The 19,939-nt window shown below is 41.7% G+C and overlaps 1 protein-coding gene across 1 annotated transcript in view; it reads right to left on the bottom strand.

The window, feature by feature from the left end:
* LOC107375799 (contactin-associated protein-like 4) overlaps nt 1-19,939 on the bottom strand; it is a 68,803-nt gene that overhangs the window by 38,310 nt on the left and 10,554 nt on the right. Inside the window, exons 2-5 of the mRNA XM_070542511.1 lie at nt 10,620-10,730; nt 3,861-4,054; nt 3,601-3,748; nt 1,789-1,986 (exon numbers count right to left, since the gene is read on the bottom strand). Of these exons, the coding sequence (XP_070398612.1) occupies nt 1,789-1,986; nt 3,601-3,748; nt 3,861-4,054; nt 10,620-10,730 (651 nt within the window). The remainder of the gene's footprint in view (nt 1-1,788; nt 1,987-3,600; nt 3,749-3,860; nt 4,055-10,619; nt 10,731-19,939) is intronic.

Below are 19,939 nucleotides of genomic sequence, written 5' to 3'. Positions count from 1 at the left end.
AAAAGATGGAATTTACTTTCAACATGATGGTTTTGCCCCACATCTCTAAACACTTGGACACCCCAATCAGCTGATCTACGTTGTTTATTTCTTTTTCTTCCTTTTTGAGCTTCAAAGGCTTGGGGGGAAATCAGATTTTAGATAGAAAACCAGTTTTTTAGATAGATTTCTCTTCACCACTTTTCCAAACTTTAAACCCCAGAAAACAGTTCACAAAATATCACAGTACCTCAGAAAATACTTCAATTTTGTGCTGGCTCAGCCTTCAAACTACACAGTGACATTTGATAAATGTACAGAATCTTCTGCATTCTGAAAGAGAAAACCTACATTTGAATAAATCAGTGAATTTATTCCCACAGCTTGGACAGCTTCAGGGAAACCAAGAGGAACTAAGTGAATTGTGTTAAGTGCAGCTGAAGGCTGCGTGGTACCGGGCGACCATAATGGGCTGTTTGGAGTCAAACCCATTCTAACTAATGCAAATCTGATGCAGACAAAGGTGCAGATTAGGCAGTTATTGCCCCTGTTTGGATTCTCAGAGTCACTGAATGGGAATTAAAATGGGTGAAACCACCACAAAGAAAAGCAACAAACTGCTCATGGACGTTGCACTTCTGGAAACGATGTAAATGTAGCTTTACTGTGTCTGCATCTGCAAAAAGGGCGAAACATTTCCAAATATTCTACGCTGGATTCTCTCAGATTTAACTTTCAGATGTTCAATTAATCAATCAGATTTATTTATATAGCACCTACCACCACCTTATCAGAGGCCCGAGGTGCTGAACAGCACATAAAAAGAAGTATAAAACAACAATAGATAAAAGAGAGAAAATTTGATTAAAGAAAATAATAAATAGAAAAGTACAAGTCAAAGTAATTAAAAACCATACAGTACAAAAAGTAAAAATACAAAAGCCAGCGTCAACAATGTTGGGGGAAAGCTAGTAGGTAAAAGTGAGTTTTCAGGTGAGACTTAAACTCCTGTAGAGAAGGAGCTTGCTTCAGAGGGAGCTCCTCCCAGAGAGTAGGGGTTATTACTGGGAAGGCTTGGTCCCACCTTGATCTGAGTTTAGAGCGAGGGACTTCCAGCAACTCCTGCTCAGCAGAGCTAAGGGCCTGAGTGGGGACACGCCGCTGCAGCAATTCAGCAAGATATGAGGGAGCACTGCCCTGCAACACCCTGATCACAAGGAGGAGGATCTTAAACCTTGCCCAATAAAACACCGGGAACCAGTGCGGAGGAGCTAGCTCTGGTGTGATGTGGTCTCTCCTTCTGATCCCAGTCAAACATCTCGCAGCAGAGTTTTGGACTAGCTGGAGTCATGCAGTAGTAGCAGCTTGACTCAGTCCAGCATACAACGCGTTACAGTAGTCAATGCGGGACATGATACAGGCGTATACTACTGTTTCCAGATGTACTCTGGACAGGAGAGGCTTCATCTTGGACAGCCGTCTCATATTAAAAAAAACAGCCATGTTTATTTGTGCATCAAATCTAAGGGCTGCATCAATTTTCACCCCTAAATTAGGGACCACATTCTTCTTATATTGTGTCATGGAATCAAAATCAGTCTCATCAGCTGCTCCAGCTCTTTTACTAGAGCTGAGTATTATAACCTCATTTAGAAAGGGGAAGTTAGCAGCCATCCGTGACTTCACTTCTCTTAAACAGTCCAATAGCGCAGATACAGAGCCTTCTGCTCCCCCAGAAAAGGGCAAATAGATGTGTGCAGACCAAACACATGTGATTTGGGAGGCATGAGAAATATTTTCCAGCAGTACCTTTTCTGAGCAGCAGGAGAAGCCTCCCTTCATTTAACTCCAGAGTGAGGCTGTGGTCATTCTGTCCTTCTGTGTGAAGCAAAACCCCAGAGTTCTTCATGCTTTTGAATTTCACAAAGAGGCTTCTGCTGGACATCTGCATTGGACTCAGTCTGAAGCAAAGGCTGCTGTGACCATCCAAGCTCACCACGTCTGAATCTAAAAAACAACAAATCTGAAATTTACCAAATGTTACAGAGCCTATTATGAAACTAATCCTAAAGGTCAGCTGTGTAAATATTTTGGATGGAACAGAAACATGAGATTTTATATAAACAGTGGTGGATCTAGGATTTTTCTGAGAAAGGGGCCATCAAAGGGCCACAATAATTACAGACCGGATAAGTATTTATCCAACATCCGTACACAACATTTCACACTGAAAATTCCTATTTGTATCATTAGCACCTCTAGTGCTTGGACTTAGAATTCAATGGTCCCCCCTCCCAAGGAAAGGTCAGGGGTGGCCACCCCTAGAAAATTTTTGTAAAAACGAATAAAGGAGCAATGCAATACATCACCACAGGCTAAACTCTCCCAGAGTTACCACAAGGACCAATTTGGTGTGCCAGCCCAAAAAGTTATTTGGCCCCGTCTGGCCACCCCATCTAAATTTTCTGGAGGCACCCCTGTTGGAATTGCACTCATTTATAATCTGATCATCACATAAATGATAGATGAGTGTTAGGACAGGGCCACTTCAGGGGGCCAATAAGATTTCAGCAGGGGGCAATGCTCCTGTGACCCCGCCCCTAGAACCGCCAATAGAAGGCCATGAAAGTGACGATATTTGAGGTAGATCTAAAGATATAGATAGATAGATAGATAGATAGATAGATAGATAGATAGATAGATAGATAGATAGATAGATAGATAGATAGATAGATAGATAGATAGATAGATAGATAGATGATAGATAGATGATAGATAGATAGGGAGATAGGGAGATAGATAGATTCATAGATTGATAGAAATGTCGATAGATAGATTGATAGATTAATAGGTCAATAGATAGATTAAGGTTGATAGTCACTTCACTTCAGTCACTACTGAAGCACGAAATAACAACTTTCGATTATAATGAATACATTTTTGCATTTGATGCATTTATTCTAATCTGACAGCTGCCATTTTGAGGAATATACATAGACACATTATTTGGAGGAAAAAGGACAAAATTCCTCCAAATTGTTGTCAGAAACAGATAAAGTTATACAGAACGTGTTTGAATTAGGTTATCATGATTAATGTGATCACTGTGTGTCCCTGTTATGCCGCACCGTGCTTTTTTCTTTTTGAGCTATTGCCAAATAAATAATAAATGTAATGTGTGATGCATTGTTCATGTCCTGATTATGTATTCGTGTGAATTTTTAAACCTGGGAAATATCTAATGTCCTGATACAAGCAATCTTAAAATTCTCACTATGAGTATGTTGCATACGACTTATCTTTATTTTCTCAATGATAGACTTTATGTTTAAATAGTTTTAACTGAAATCAGGCCATTTTTGCATAACAATAAATAAACATCTGTCAAGTCTGAAATTCTTCTAAAGTAAATAAAATACATGTAAATGTCTTGATTCAGTAATAGCAAAATGCATCAAAATACAGACTTTTATTCCGTAAAATTGCAGCTGAAATGTGAACAGACATAAAACAAATAAAATGTTTGACGGATTCTGCCTCGTGATGTGAAAGAAAAAGTAACTGGGTCTTTGAGGCGAAACTAAAGCCTGGATGTTTTGAGTTAAAAAGTGTCAAACTAACTGTAAGGACATCCATAGGTCTCCAGCCTGAGTCCAATCCGACCTTTTGGATTCCAGTGCAGAGGCACCAGACGAACGTAGCGAGTGACCACTGGCTGCTGGAGTTTGTGCTGGACCACGCTGTCTGCATTACTGTTGCCAGAAAAGACCTTACAAATGACAACAATAAAGATTTTGTAGTGTTTCATTGATTAACTTAAAATACCCTTTCCCTTCTTTAGACTTTTGTCATTTTGTCCTTTTTTGTCTTCTTAGTCTCACCCCTATGCTGCCCTCCTGTCGATACTGTCTCCAGTTGTGCCCTGCGTCGCTGAACATCAGGCGGTAGGCCGTCTGCCAGTCAGAGCTCCCATAGCGACCTTGCGTAGCAACAGCGGTGACTTGTTTCCTCTCGCCGAGGTCGACCTCCAACCACTGATATTCATCTGAGTCCATAGGAGACCAACCTCCTGCTCCTGGGAAGTTTAAACAAAAGTCTTAGCAATGAAACAGGAAAAATAAATAAATAACAGTGGGTTTTTTTTACATAGTATTCAAATGCTTTTCCTAAAAGTATCTATAAGATTTTCAAAAAGATTGAAATGTTATTTCACAGGAATGTTTTACAAACCTTTCTGAAACTAATTTAGGAAAAGCACCCATTTCTGTTTTATTATGAGAAAATCGCCATAAAGTTACCATTTGTTATCATTTAAAGAGACAATATGGAATTTTTACCATTTATCTCTGGCAATATCCATCAAGATTTGTTGAAAACGAATAAAAGATGCTCAGTTATTGAAAAATATTGGCGGCTTTGTCACATATAACCTTAAAAATCTAAAATACATGGAAGCGGGTCTAAGTCTCTGGCGTCTCTGGGCGACGCCATGTTTCCTTCTATGGGAGCCCATGAGAACCAAATGCATTTACTGATTTGCAAAAAATGGTTACAAAACTTTAGCTATTCATAAACATTGTTTTGCACATTTACCTCTTCACTCGTTGCCAGTGATGAAAGGTCATTTTGCTGGAGGTTGCGCTCTCAGGGATTTTTGACCCTAATGGCCATCGGTACTCGAACACAAAAATACAGCTGGCTAGCAAAGATTTAGTTATGTACTGACCCCTATCGCCAAGGAAAATACACATTGTCACTTTAAAGAGAGACTTTGCCGTTTTGCCTTGCTTTTAGGACCGCCTATTGTCCAGTTTGTAAAATCAAAATGAAACTTATCTCCTCGCTGTGTGTTTGTCTTTTTAACATCTTAATCTAAATCCTGAAACATCTCATCAGACTTCATTAGTTTCTACAGGAGCGGTTCATTACTAAATCAAACCAGTCAGATGTGTCCATGATCTATAAACATTGAAGAAACATGTCGTAAACAGGCTGCAGCACCAGGCATGTCAGCTTCACTTTTTCTAAGTCCAACAGTGACTGGACCGCCACTCTGAAGTTGCAAGGGCAATATTCTGGCTACAAAGGGCGGTAGGTGTTTGAGTGACATTTCAGTAACCCTGTCGCACAGAATGCCTTTAATCTACAATCAAAAACATGTTGAAGATATCAAAACACTCTAATCTTTTGTGAACAACTGGATGTGTTGCTGTTTCACGAGTTTAAATATATCAAGTATTTACAGAACATGCCAAAGATTTGAGAAAAAAATCTCTTGGAAGAAGCAACAATTATCTGGCTCTTTTTCTTAACCCTCTCAGGCTCAAAATAAGTCTTGATAAAAGGACGAACAACTGAGTCCTTCAGGGGTACTTCTGAGTTAAAAAATGCTCATGAAATACGTATGTGGAGCAACCAGGTAGGTAGGTTTTAACGTTGCAATTCTGCAACGCCTGCCTCCAGAGGGTTAAGCAGATGTGTGAGTCCCTTTGCATTTTGCTATTAAATTAAAATTGAAGGAAGAATCTCCACATAGATTGACTGCAGAGTTGAATGAGGAGCGAAATGGTGACAGCTGGCGGAGAGATCAGCTTGTAAGAAAAGCTCATTTACTCACTGATTTCTTCAGGGAACAGCTGAGATTTTTAAAATAAATAACATGTGATGTGTGGGTTTGCTGTGTGTTTCCTTTATTACTTTCAAATTTGAGTTTTGTTCAGTCTGACTGTGTTGTAAACATTAAAGCTGGGGCATGTAGGTATTTTTTAATACATCCAAAAGAGGGAAGCAACAAGAATGCTCCCCAGTCCCCAGCATATGCGGTGATGCACTGATGTGCCTATCAGATTAGCACACAACCTAGCTTGAAAGCTGACTTGACCTGCACTGAATTAATGCCAGTACACTTAAAGCTGGCTGTAAAAAAAAAAAAAAGGGGGGGGGGGGTCAAATGGATTTCTCTTTTATGTATTAAAGCTAAGTGATTAGCAATTCAACATCAGACCATTGCTTTAGCCATGTTGTAGTAATAGCATAGGTGTGCTACCATCAAGTGTCGGATTCCTGCCAGTTTCAGGTGTTCCCCGCTTGAACACTGCACGCTTCATTAAAACGAGTGACTAGCAGTCAGACTAGTTCCTTCAGAACCCGACGAAGGCTAAGGAGATAATTAAACAGTTTAAATCAGGTGTGTCTCAGCCAAGGGGCCAGCTCTGCCTGCCAAAAGTGAAGCCAACACTGACGTGACATAAATTGCAGTTCCCCCTCTTATCCGCTAGAGCAGGGGTGTCAAACTCAAACTCACACGGGGACGAAATGAAACTCTGGGACGGAGTCGAGGGCCAAACTTAATATTTTTTGAAAAAGTGACGGCAAATTTGCACATTTTCTTTATCAACATGCATGCAATTTTGAACCTTTAAATTTGGAAACAAACTTATTTCTGCATTAACACTGAATGTGAAATAACAAAATTACACACGAGCAAGTCAGTTTGAAATAAAAGGCATCAGTGGTATTCATTACTTGTGGTATAATCAGCATTTTTTAAATCTATTCTGGATTTATGTTTTCTTGTTTATTCATTTTTCTTATTTTTATTCTCCTTTTTTCTCCTGTAATAAGTGTCATCGCTGCTGTGACGTCTAGCTTTCCCCACTGAGGAACAATAAAGGGATTTTCTATTCTATTCATCTATCTGCAGCCTTTCCACTTCCTGTTTACTGTAGGTTAAATCTTTTCTCACGGGCCAACAACAAAATAAAAATATCATTTTATCTTAAATGAAAATGCAACATCTCACCTGTTAACTTTCATGTTTTGGAGCAGAAAAAGAGCATAAAACCAACATATTTAAAGCTCTGTTTGCTCTACTGGTTTACTGTGATGCTCACCTGTTCCAGCCAGATACCTGCATCATGGGGTTGATCTGAGCTGAGGAGGAGACTCCTGTTGTTTTGTTCATCTTCATCATAATAATGACAACATTAGATGACAACAGGTGCTCACATAGGTTTGTGCTGCTGAACATGTCTGAGCAGCTTGACCACGTTGTTGTGTGTCGGGGAGGAAACACGACAGCAACCACAGAGTCATGCTGATTTGGGCGTGTCGCTGCTCGCTGGAGTTATATCAGCTCTGTCTGGAAGTTAGTTGGAAAACTTTCTCTTTCAGTCATGAACACATTACTGAGCGGCTAGAATCTCCGTTTCTGGGCTTCAACGTCAGAAAATAGCTGAGTGAACTCGGTGTGAGTGAGAGGAGTGTTTAGTTTGTCCGACACAGCGGAGCTGCAGACACCGGCAACAGGCAAGGCCAGACTAAATAAATGTATTTTCAAAAGGATGGCGGATCAGGGGCCAGTTAAATGTAAGTCTACTAATTGTAGCTATCGGGCTGATATCTATGTTTTTTAGAACAAAGCAGTTATCTATAGTTGGTTGGTTGCTTAGGAGTTGCAGCTTTTGTGGCTAGCAAGTAGTAACTTGCTTTCATATTTAATTTAATCAATATGTACACAATTTAAAAAGTGAAAGGCTCCTTACATTTATACTGAAAGTTAAACATATAAAACTTTACCTCTTGTGTCACGTGATGTGACCGCTAAGGTCATGTGATGTGAGTCTGTTCCGTTTTCTTTGACCATGAAAGGACTTGTCCTTGTAAGCAAGGCGCCTGGCCTAGCAAGACATCACCTTGCTAGGCCAGGCATCTTGACATTGAGAAACACCCAGTATAGTTTGTCCAACAGTGGGAATCTTTTTACTGTGTAGTTTATTTTAGCATTAGTTAGCTCATGTCGGTGTTAGCTTGTTGTTAGCACTAGCTACAGCTGGGTTGCTTATGACAGTTGTAATTTCACTTTCAACCAGTAGAGAAGAGGAGCAGGAAACAACTCGATGTTACTCTAAAATTGTTTTAATGAAAAGGTATTGTTTTGCCTCCAGATTGGCATTGTTGTTCACATATTTTATAATTCATCAGCGAAAAAGTGTGATTACTGAAGTAAATTTTCAGTGACATTTGCATGTTTTATCTTTATTTCTTGCTTTTATGTTTACTTATAAACTTCTTTTTCAGGATGATAAAACCACTTAAGATGAACCTTCTTGTTTTCAAGTGGATCATCAATATAAATTTCCAGTGAGAATAAAAATAAAACAAGATAACTGTGCTTTTAGTTTAACTGATTTAGTTTGTCAAATAAAATTTTCAGAAGCCTGTAAAGAAACATCGTATTTTATGTGCAGCTCAAACAGAATCAAACATAGACATTAACAACATACTGTTTCCTTTTTAATGTGTCAAAAAATATATATTCATATTTAACCTCCATCTTTTTCTCTAATACTCGGGAAACATTCACCCAAACACAGCAAAACAGAAGCACTTAGCACCATGCTCTCTATGTTTTGGTCCTGCAGTCACATGGTGAGGAGCTGGTTGATGTGAATCCAAGTGAGATTTATCTTTGATGTTGTGTGTTGTGTCACGATGAGTAGAAACAGCAGGGAGCATCTTTGTATTCCTCATCTGATCTGGGTAACCACTGAAAACTCCTGGGATCCCGAAGTAAAGAAAACTTGGATGCACCCATGATTTATTGATGCAAAACTGCTAAATGTTGGATGCGTTACTCAGCAGATGTCTGATGCTTCTCTCATTCTGCATGAACAGCACTTCTTTACTGACCATTCAGATCTGACGTGTAACTGAACTTCACCCATGTTTCAACTCATCGTATTCTGTTTCAGCTCAGAGATGTACGCATCCTGGGGTGTGGAGGAGTATAAGGTTGGCTTGATGATGGCTACCCACTGAGCTGTGTGTCAGCAAATCATAGGCTTGGCCTCAAAGTGCAGAAGTGGAATAATTACAGGACTATAACAGCTTTGATGATCTGCAGCTTTAAAACCAAAGTCAAGAACTTCAAGATTTAGCAATCGACCAGTGTTGTTTGTTTTTATTAGCAATATCAATATCGATATGTAGAGGTCATGGATAGCTGATGGCTGATATTCAGGCATTTTTGACCATATTTGCATGTTAACCCTCTGGAGGCAGGCAGTGCAGATTTGCAACAGTTAAAACCTACCTACCAGGTTACTCCACATATGCATTTCATAAGCATTTTTTAACTCAGAAGTACCCCTGAAGGACTTAGTTGTTCATCCTTTTATCAACACTTATTTTGAACCTGAGAGGGTTAAAAAGTCACTAATACCAGCAGTGGATGCACAACACTTCGGTCGGAAAGAACTGTTGGCAGAGGTTTTTAGAAAAAATGCAAAAGAACAACTTGGTTTTTTACTTATTTTTTTAGCTCCGCTTTATATTCATAGCTATACTATGTTAGAACGTTGTTAAGAGGCATGAAGAAATGTTTTAAGTTAATTTGATTTTCTAATTTGCTATTGTGTCTTTAAGAAGTTGTTTTTCAGGAACGGAAATATACAATTAGATAAAATTCAGCAGCAGCACCGGGCTGTCTGCAGGTGTGCATGACTTTTAATTGATGCGATACATAAAAAACGTTAAATACCAGCCTGATATATATTGGTCCATCCCTAATTAGAATAAGGATCAATTAAACCCATTGGACCCCATGTCTACTGAAAGTGCATTTCAGGGCTTTGCGTCTCTGTTTATTTCTCAAATCCCCCTGAAGGGACATTTGAGCCGCGTTCTGGGCTGCTAACCTAACTGTGCTGTGCAGCCTGCTGAGGGAGTTTAAGCATGCACCTGGAGGAACGTCTGCCCATGTTAAATTCCTGCTGTGCACAATCATCTGATTATGGAAGAGCTATGCTGTTTTTAACACGTGTGAAATATTCAGCGGCTCTTGAGAGCTGCTGGTTTATTGCTTCTCAGGGGAAACTAATGTGGAAGAGAAGCTTCTACTGACAACTGTCTTCATAAAAAAGGCCAGGTGGGTCAGGAAAGATCCCAGCAATCACTGCCAGATTAAAATATTGTGCTATTGCCATTTTACACTCAGAATTAAACAACTGACAATAGAGCATTTTAAGAAACAGAACGTCACATCCACAAGCTAATAAATCAGCTGGCTAAAGCCCAAAGTTGTGAGTTGATCCCAACACCCTTCCCTTTGATGCTCTACTGGTCTGTAAATCGCAAAATGTCTCTTGATGGTTAAGACCTGCAGTCAGCTCTTTAAAAAAGAAATATTTTCTCTGTCCCTTTTGAGCTTGCTAAGTCCAATTTTAGATTGAGCAGTGAGAAAAACTGCAATCAGATGGCTTCAAATTGCTAAAACCTCCTGAATGTCATGAGCGTGTGTACATCAACATATAATTGTGTTGTTTGCTTTGCAAATTTAATGCTGAGCTGGAGCAGGTAAAACTGGAGCATTACAGATGCAACAGCATGCACTGTGCATTGTAGTGGTAGGAAGTCAGGGGAAAATCCAACCAAGTGAAAACATTTTTTATATTGTAGAAAATGTATGTTCATAAAACATATGGGTTGTACCAGAAGCACAAAGTTAATATCTCAGCTGTCATCAACAGTTCATTGAAAATTGTTAAACATGTTCTTTTAGAAACACTTTAAGGTTAATTGTGTGTAAATTATTTACCCAAAAAAATTTTCAACTGTGAATCTGCAGTAATGGTGCTCACCTTCCCTCCGGTTCAGCTTGGCAAAGCCCGGCCCGTGACTGCTTGAAAACTGAGAGGAGCTTCTGAAGGATGACGGGGATAAACTCAATACCAGTGGGCTGTGACACAGCTCTGTGAATCACATAATAGACAAGTCATTTATAGCTTGCTTGTTTGTGACTTTTGTGTGTTCATGCAGAAATTATGACAAATATTTACAGTCTAATGATCAATTATTCATCTGTAAATCAGCTGAGTTATTATAAACTAATGTGAACCTGCCGGCTGAGTCAAGGATTTTAATGAGATAAAACTTTCACTTTATCAGATCTTACAACTGACATTCATCTATTCATCCATCTATCTGTCCACCCACCCTTTTATCCATTCATCTATCTATCCATCCATGCATGCATCTAGTCATTGATCCATCTATCCACCCATCCATTCATCCATTCATTTATCTATCCATCTATCCATGCATTTAGTCATCCATCCATCCATCCATGCATCCACCCATCCATTCTTCTATCCATCTATTCATCTATGCATTCATCCACCCATCCATCCATCCATCCATCCATCCATCCATTCATTGATCCATGCATCCATTCATCCATGCATAAATGCATTCACTCGTTCATTATTCTATCCATCTATTCATCTATGCATCTATTCATTCATTCATTCATTCATCCATTCTTTTATCCATCTATTCATCCATGCACACATTCATCCATCTATGCATCTATCCATCCATTCATTCATCTATGCATATTTCCACCCATCCATTCATCCATCCATTCAACCATCCAGCCAGCCATCCATGCCGAAAACCAAATACGTACGTGGAAATATGGTACATTTCTTAATAAACTGAGATAGCTCTCAGAATTTCACAGGAAAAATGGGTCATTTTGACAATAAAAAGGTAGTTTCAAATAGATTGAAATAAAACAAAACATCATTTATATAAAAAGTAAAGATCTGTTGAGCAAGATGTTGACTATCAAAAAATATAGAAAGAAATCTCAGGAACAATGAAAATGCTTTGAGAATTTGAAATAAATATTACAGTTTTTCTCCATTTGTTTGACTCATTTCTTGAAACAGAAATTACATTCTCAAACCTCTAAGATCATTTGGCAAAACACTCTTACAGTTTAGCACAACACTATAGCTCACCTGCAGAAGCTCATATCACTTCCAAAACTGTTCACTCAGGCTTCAATCTAAATGCCTTTCTCAATTAAACAGTCAGTGTCTCCAAAATGGCAAAGATCTTTCTCAATAGCTTTGGCTCATTTCTCAACACAGATCGGACATTCTCATCATTCTTGGTGCTTTTGCCAAAATAAACCTGGATGGTTGATCACAACAACATGGTTTACCTGCAAAAGCTCATATCTCTCCTAAAATAGTTCACTCATATGTCAAAACTAGATTTCTTTGTGATCTGAATGGTCAGTGCCCTCAAAATGCATCGTCCCTTTGGCATTGTGTGAGTACTGCTACACAAATGTTTAGATGTTTTGTCACTATGGCAGAGGACCAACAATATACAACCGAAAAGAGTGGCCTCCAAGGTTTGACATCACAGATTGCACTCACACTACCAAGGAAATTACAACCATTTTTTATTAACACGCAAAGAAAGTTTCATACATGTGTAAAAAAAAAGTACATTACAGTAATACAGTAAATTGTATGAACACAAAATCAAAAAACAAGGATGTATTCAGTGGTCGCTGTACTCATTCTCCCACTCTTGTCCACTGTCTTCACCCTCTTGATTATTTACACGCTGTTGTCCGTCTGGCCACAGATTCTCGTCCACATCACAGCGGATACTTTCTCTTGCGATGCAACGAGGGAAGAAATGGCGTACATGCTGCAACCATCCCCTGCATTGACCTCCTGTAATGTTGTCACACGCTGCATCCATAGCATGGAGCAGGGACAGCTGATCCTGAGCATGATGCTCATACACTCTCCACCTCCAAGCAGAGAAAAACTCCTCTATCCGATTGAGGAAAGGAGAGTAAGGTGGTAGGAATTCCATGACCATCCTTGGATTCATTGCAAACCAGCCACTAATGAGTGAGCAATGGTGGAAATTGACATTGTCCCAAACAATTACATAAATGGGTAGGTGATGCCCTGTGAGACCTCTCTCATTTTCAGGGATAAAATCAGTATAAAGGCGATCCAAGAAGATGAGGAGCTTGTGTGTGTTGTATGGGCGAATACCGGGGATGTGAGCGGCCACACCATTTTCAGAAATGGCAACACACGATCATGGAAAACACCTGTGTGTGACGCTCCCCATTTGTTAGTCTAGTTTCACCTGACTGTCAATGACTGTCATCAATGTATCAAATGTTCAAAGAAATTCATATATGGTATTCACGGTATTATGTTCTTGACCAATTCTGACAATTGAACAGACAGTTGTGCATGCAAGCCCTCATTGTCACACATGCTGGTGAGTGAAGCGTAGGTGAGGATCCAAATGCTGGGGAGGAAGCAGGCAGGCAGACAAACTGGAAAGTGTAAAAGGTTTTTAATGATAAACTCACGAAGGACATGGAAACAATGAACCGACAAAAGACACAGAACTGAGAGGGTTTAAATACATGAGGGCTGGGAGCTTGGGTGATTGGAAAACGAGAGGCAGGTGGGAGCGGATTCCAGATGCCCACAGGAAAAAAGAGCAAGGCGGGAGGAGGGGGACCAGGAAGGAGGGCCGAGAGGAACCGAGGGACCAGTGGAGAAGAGGCAGGGACCAGTAGAATCCGGGGGCCTGCGTCTGGGGCAGAGGAGGAGACGGCGAGGGGCTTTGGGAGGCTTGCGCCTGGCGAGGGCAGGACCGGCGATGACCGGAAAACGAGAGGCAGGTGGGAGCAATTAACAGAGACACGTGACTGAACAGAATGGGGAGACAGGACAGGGTGTGACGCTTATACAATGAAATCATGCTGACATGTTTTGGTGAGAATGATCATTAGACTGAGAATCAACTAATCAGTTTAGATCTACAAGATCTATTCATTTGGAAAATGTGCTAAATGTCGGCTAACTATAACTGTAGGCTACATACTCATTTCCAAAGATGCACCGAGACAATTGAAACATGTACTAAGGCATGTGCCATTTGATAAAATGAATGCGAAATGCCATTCTGTTGTGAACATTTGGCAAGAGGTTTGGAGGTTTGTCCATGTTATTTTGAGAATGTAATTTCTGTTTCAAGAAATGAGCCAAACCAACGGAGAAAAACTGTGAAATGACTTCCCAAATTAACATATATCATTTTATTAGAATAACACTTCAACAAATTTAATGGTTTGATATGATACCTTCAGAAAATAGAAGACCTTAAAGTTCATGCAGGTAAGTTTGATTATTAGTTTATAATTTTATTGGAATAAAAATTTAACTTAAAAGAAAGACGATTTGCTGGGTGACCGTTGTTTGTAGCAAATGCACATTGCATTTCCCAAATAATGTATTAGATTTAATGTAAATGCAAATCAACAAACTGAACCCAGCTGCAAGAATACAACTAGAAATTCCTTTCATCTTTACGTGTTAATTGGGTTATTCTCAGGATTTGGCCTTAAAACTCCACTTTATGCTTTTATGGTCTAATGCTGATGCCTCCATTAAAAATTTTACTCAAACTCAATTAACACTTTAGGCGCCATAGTTTTTTCAGTAAAATATGAATTTTTTATATCACTATTTAAAGAGCTTGTAGCTTAAATCTGGTTAGAGATAGAGGAATATTGTAAATAAGAAAAATCTTCAGTATGAGCCAAGTTTTGTGATAGGAACAAATTCACTCACATAATTTGCATATTATGATGTCATCAGATGGCAGCCATATTGGATTGCGTCACATTTGCAGATTTTTTAATTTATTTTTTATGTTTTTGTCTTATTTTCTTTGTGTTGTGATTGTTTATGATACATATATACATATTCCTATGTAGACATATATAACTATGTATGTATATATATAATATTTATTACTTTATTGGTATTTTGTTATGTTTACTGCGTATCAATCAAGAACACTGTTTTTTGGTGCTTCAGTGTCATGAACACATTTCACTCATCCCTTCTTTGGTATAAAATCCTCAGTCTCAGGCTTTTCCACAAGCCCCATGCAGAACTGAATGGTAATGAATGCTTTCATTTCTGGGACAGTTACATCGTACCAGTCATTATATCTGGAGCTAGATTTCAGTTCCTCCCTCTCTAAATACTGGTGAGCATATCGGTTAGTTTCAGTTGTGATGAGGGTCCAGAATTCCTCATCCAAAAAAACTGACAGAAAATCAATGTGTTCTGAATTTGACAGATCCCTGTCTCCACAGTATGCAACTGGCTCATCAAAATGCCTGATCCACTTGGAATACTGTTCCTCTTCTCCCAAACTAACCCAGCCATCATCATTATTATTGTCTGTCAGAGCCCAAGTCCCCAAACCAGCCTCTTCCAGCTAGCCAGTCTCCACCCTGGACCACAACCCCCTGCATGCTCCTCGCGGGGATTCCTCCACGTCACGCCCACGTCACTAACCGCGGCTATATACGGAAGTCGCCTCTCCAGCTCACCACTCAGTCATCGTTTCTTCAGATCCATGATCAGAGTATCCAATCAATCTATCCATCCGGCAAACTGTCTACTCACAGTAAGCTCTATTACTTACCTCTGGAAAACCCAGCATCTCCGTGTCACTTCATTGACGCTCGGACGCTCGGGGATTCCTAGATCAAACCGCAAGCCAGTGTATCGCAGACGCTAGCACTTCCGCGTCTGTAAAGCCACGCTCGCTACAGCTCAACTCCCTGTATCCAGCCGGCCAGTCTGACATTGTCACTGAGACTGTGTTGGGCTACCCCCCTGCTAGCAGTGATTTTTTTCCCCGTGGTTCCTCCCCCTCCTGCTGCAATTCCCGCAGTTTACACCCCCCGGGCTGAATCGATCACCAGCTGAGTTTTCACCGGCCCATCACCGCCACCACATTTCCCCCCCCGGCACGGACCGGTACAAGCTGTTCGAGGCCCCCCCCGCCACCCGTCTTTCCCCAACCCAGCGGTTTCTCCCCCTCCGGCTCCAATTCCCATGGATTAAACCCCCGGGGCTGAATCAATCACCAGTAGAGTTTTCACCGGCCCGAACACCGCCACCACATCCCCCCACCCCCCACCCCCCACCCCCGCCCCCCTTCCGGCACGGTGGAGAGAAGGAACAGACCCGGTACGAGCTGCTCAAGGCCCCCCGCCATGTCTCTTTCCCCGGCCACGGACACGGTGGCGCGGAACTTCAGACAAGGCAAGGGCTGGATGGGCTGCTTGTGTAACAGCGTTGTCAGACTCACTGTTGCTGCGCTCTGAAACCACGCTTTCCGTCTCGCTTGAAGACCGCATATCATCCTCGGAAAGGAAATATTCTTCATCCGAATCTGCCAGTACTACACGAAGAGCTTCGTCAGCACTGAACATTCCTCTCGGCATTGTGTTTTTTTTCCTCCACCACTCGCTCGCTCTCACTCGATCTGACTGCTCTGACGAGCCCTGCGACTCTGTGACTGGTGGGCGGGGTTCAAGTTCTAAATACTCCAAAAGTTTGAATAGTAACACACCCACAAATGCTGCTTGGATTGCAGTTACAGGTGTCTGTCACCCCGCTATGTAACGTATTAACTGCATGAGGGCTCATTTCTGCTGCTGTGGCTTATTAAATCCAACATTGCTGCTTGTCGCAATTCTGCGACTTCGGTGCCTAAAGGGTTAAAGGAAGCAGCAAAAATAGACCATGCATCATACAGTACAGGACAATACATTTGACATTTCGCTGTGAAGTTGTCCTTTTAAATCTGAGTGACTACTGCTTGAAGTGCAGCTCAGAGAACAGATGCTGTCCTCCATTGCTCTGAGGCAGATGCTGAGGAAACCATATAATCTTCTGAAAGTTGGATATTTGTCCCTGGATAAAAAAAAGTGGAAGAAGCAGAGGAATGTGGTTTTACATGCATAAGTATCTTCAAGTTAAGATTCCTGCAATACTTTCATAATCAAGTGGTGTGTTTGATTCATGTCTGTATTTTTGCTGGGTTGTGCTACCATTGTGAGTGCCAGATTCCAGCTGGCTATAGATGTTTCCTTGTTTGCACACTGCAGATTAGATTAAATCGAGTAATTAACAGCTCCTGCAGAACCCAGTTTAAGGCTGGGGAGATAATTCAGCAGTTAGATTCAGGTGTGTCTGAGTAGGAGCATTTCAAAAACATGCAATCATAGCAGCCCTGCATTAGTGCTGAAAGGCTATTTATGTGCACATGCACGCTATGATGAGGCGTGGCTTTTAGTTCCTTCACAGAAGAGGAGGGGAAGCAGGGGCGGGAGCTGTTCAAATGTTAAAGTCTCCCACTACAGACAAAGCTACTCAGATGCAAACTCTTCTCGTTTCTGTTGGTTTAACTTTCACCCAAATAATCAAAGTCCAGCTGCTGCAGTGATGCTTCAGAGTTCATGAAGAGAAAGTCAAACTTAAGTCACAGAACCAGAATGTTTTATTGCTGTATAGAGGAGATGGAATTAAACAAAACAAAATCTAATTTAAATCAACTTTAAAAAGTCAACCCCATTAGTAGATCTGCTTCATCATTTGCTAAATAACCAAGCCATATTCAAAAACATCTTCAAAACATCTCATAGCCATGAGGTAATGATATGTACGTGAACATCACAGCAGGATACTCGTGTCCTTGTCATTTGGGTGCACATATTACACATTTGAGAAAATATCCTCAGGGTACAGAGGGAAAGAATAAAAAAAATGCTGCAACATAAAATCTGACTTCCCTGATAAATCTTCTCCTCTGGGCTCATTCTACTGACTTCATAAATCCTAAGACTTATCAGCTGACAGCTTTAATGACTGATCAGCACTCCTGAAGCAATCTGACAATTATGATTTTTAAATATGGCGGTAGTCATCTCAGTACATCTAAGTACGGTAATGGTCTTTCCCACTGGGAGAACCAGAGGGATTATGCATCCTCTCTGTCCTTGGAACAACTTGGGGATCTTCCAGAAGGAGCAGGAGATTGTCTCCAGGGAGAGGTATGCCCCCCCTCCCCACCCCCACCCGACCTGCTGACTCAACCTCCTGAGCTCAGATAGAAAATGGCTGAATGAACAATGTTGAGAAAGCCGAAACTTGAATTGCAAGTAATAAAATATAAAAATCAGTTTTAGGATTTGCATTCCAATGAAGCTGAATAAGATTTCACTGGTAGTTTAGAATAAATTCATCCTTGTTCTGTGACGTTCATTGTTAGCCGTAGCCTCGGAGTTACTTGAACTGCTCTGACATTTTACATAACGTTGCATCTGATCTGGTTACAGAAGTTCTCCTAGAAGACTGAAGATTCAGAGAAGACAGATTTAAAGTTTAGTAGACTGACAGATGACAAAACCGTCATAGGACAAAAGCTAAATCATTTTCTTAGCACCATATTTAGAGATAATATCATAAACATACTTTAGCTGTCAGTAGCTGTCTACAGCTGTCAAAGGTTTAACAACAAATGCTTCTGGAAGCAGGTGAGAGTCATCGCACTAGAAAGAGGTGGTAGAGGATTGTGTTATAAAGTGATTTTAGATTAAATTTCTCATCAGGTTTTTATTTTTGCAATAATTGTTCCTGATCATCTCATCATTAAAATTCCTTTGTTTTCATCATCATCATCATCATCATCATCATCATCATCACATCATGCTTAACTGCTCTTTCTTTTGTGTTTTATATACTATATTAAGTTAAGGGTGCTACAAATTTTGTCCAAACCATTTTTTATTTTGTATGTTAAAAGTCAAAATTAAAATCAACATCTGGATTTTATTTGTTGGTTTCCCTTATTCCATTATCCATTAAAGTTTAACTGGCATATTGCATTTCTACAATACAACTCTTAAAAGTCATATTTTGCAACTTATTCAGTTTTTAAATCCTTTTCTTGAGCCAGTATGTGCTAAAATTGTCACACCCTGTCCTGTCCCTCCATTTGGTTCAGCCTGTGTCCCTGTTGATTGCTCCCACCTGCCTCTTGTTTCCCAATCACCCAAGCTCCCAGCCCTCCTGTATTTAAACCCCTCCAGTACTTTGTCTCTTGTTGCCTCATTGTTCCCATGTCCTGCGTGCGTGAATCATTAAAAGCCTTTCAGTTGTCCAGTTTGTCCGCCTGCCTGCTTTCTCCCCTGCATGTGGATCCTCACCTCTGCTCCACTCACCAGCGCATCCTGACAGAATGAGGCAACCCGTTGAAGGATCAGCGGGGAGATTCTCCCGTGGGAGTACCTGCTCCAGTGGCTCGCTCCAAGCCACCACCCGGCTTCTCCAGCTCCGCCTCGCCGCGGACGACGGCGCCGGCGTGCACCCTTGGCCTTCCTCTCCACCCTCCCAGCGCCTGATGAGAGACCGGATCGAGAGACGCGTTCGGATCACTCCAGTTACGTGGCACCCGTCTTGCTGTGTGCTCCCCCGGCGTTGGTCCACGGTGTGGGGAGAGACGCTGGGCTCCCCCGCAGTCCTATGTTCCGGGACGGAGCTGTGTGCCCGCCGCTGCCCCTGCTCTGCGCAGCAGTTTGGACAAGCCCCCGGCCAGACCAGCAGTTCCGGCTCCGACCCAATCGGCGCCTTCGTCATCTGCAGAGGGAGGAGCGTTGGCCGGAGCCCAGCTGACTGAGCTCGTCAGTCTCCAGGCGGAGCTTGGCCGGTTCCGCCAGCTCATCAGCTTCCAAGAATCCCGCCTGGACGCTCTATCCTCCTCATCTCAGGACCAGACGAGCAAGCCCGGTGTTCACCCAGCGGAGCTCGCCGATCTCCGGGCTAAGCTGACCCAGCTCCATTGGACCCTCAGCCTTAAGGAGCGTCAGCTGGACGGTCTGTCCTCCCTGCTTTCACAGTTCTCAGCACCACCTGCTCTGTCGCAGCCAGCTCCAGCAGAGGTCCCGGAGGTCGCACCGCATCTGGTCCAGCCTGGCCAGGCAGCTCCTCCTGCAGCAGCTCTGCCTCCAGCCCAGAAGCTGATGATACCGGTCCGGAAGCAGGCGGTCCCGGCCCAGAAGCAGAAGGTTCGGGCCCGGAAGCAGATGGTTCCGGTTCCGGCCCAGAAGCAGACGGTTCTGGCCCCAAAGCAGATGGTTCCGGTTCTGGCCCAGAAGCAGATGGTTCCAGCCCAGAAGCAGACGGTTCTGGCCCCGAGGCAGATGGTTCCGGTTTCGGCCCAAAAGCAGACGGTTCTGACCCCGAAGCAGATGGTTCCG

Source organism: Nothobranchius furzeri, chromosome 12, assembly GCF_043380555.1.
Source record: "Nothobranchius furzeri strain GRZ-AD chromosome 12, NfurGRZ-RIMD1, whole genome shotgun sequence".
Classification (NCBI taxonomy): Eukaryota; Metazoa; Chordata; class Actinopteri; order Cyprinodontiformes; family Nothobranchiidae; genus Nothobranchius; species Nothobranchius furzeri.
Note: the sequence above shows the minus strand (reverse complement) of the source record. Positions and strands in the feature narration are given on the sequence as shown.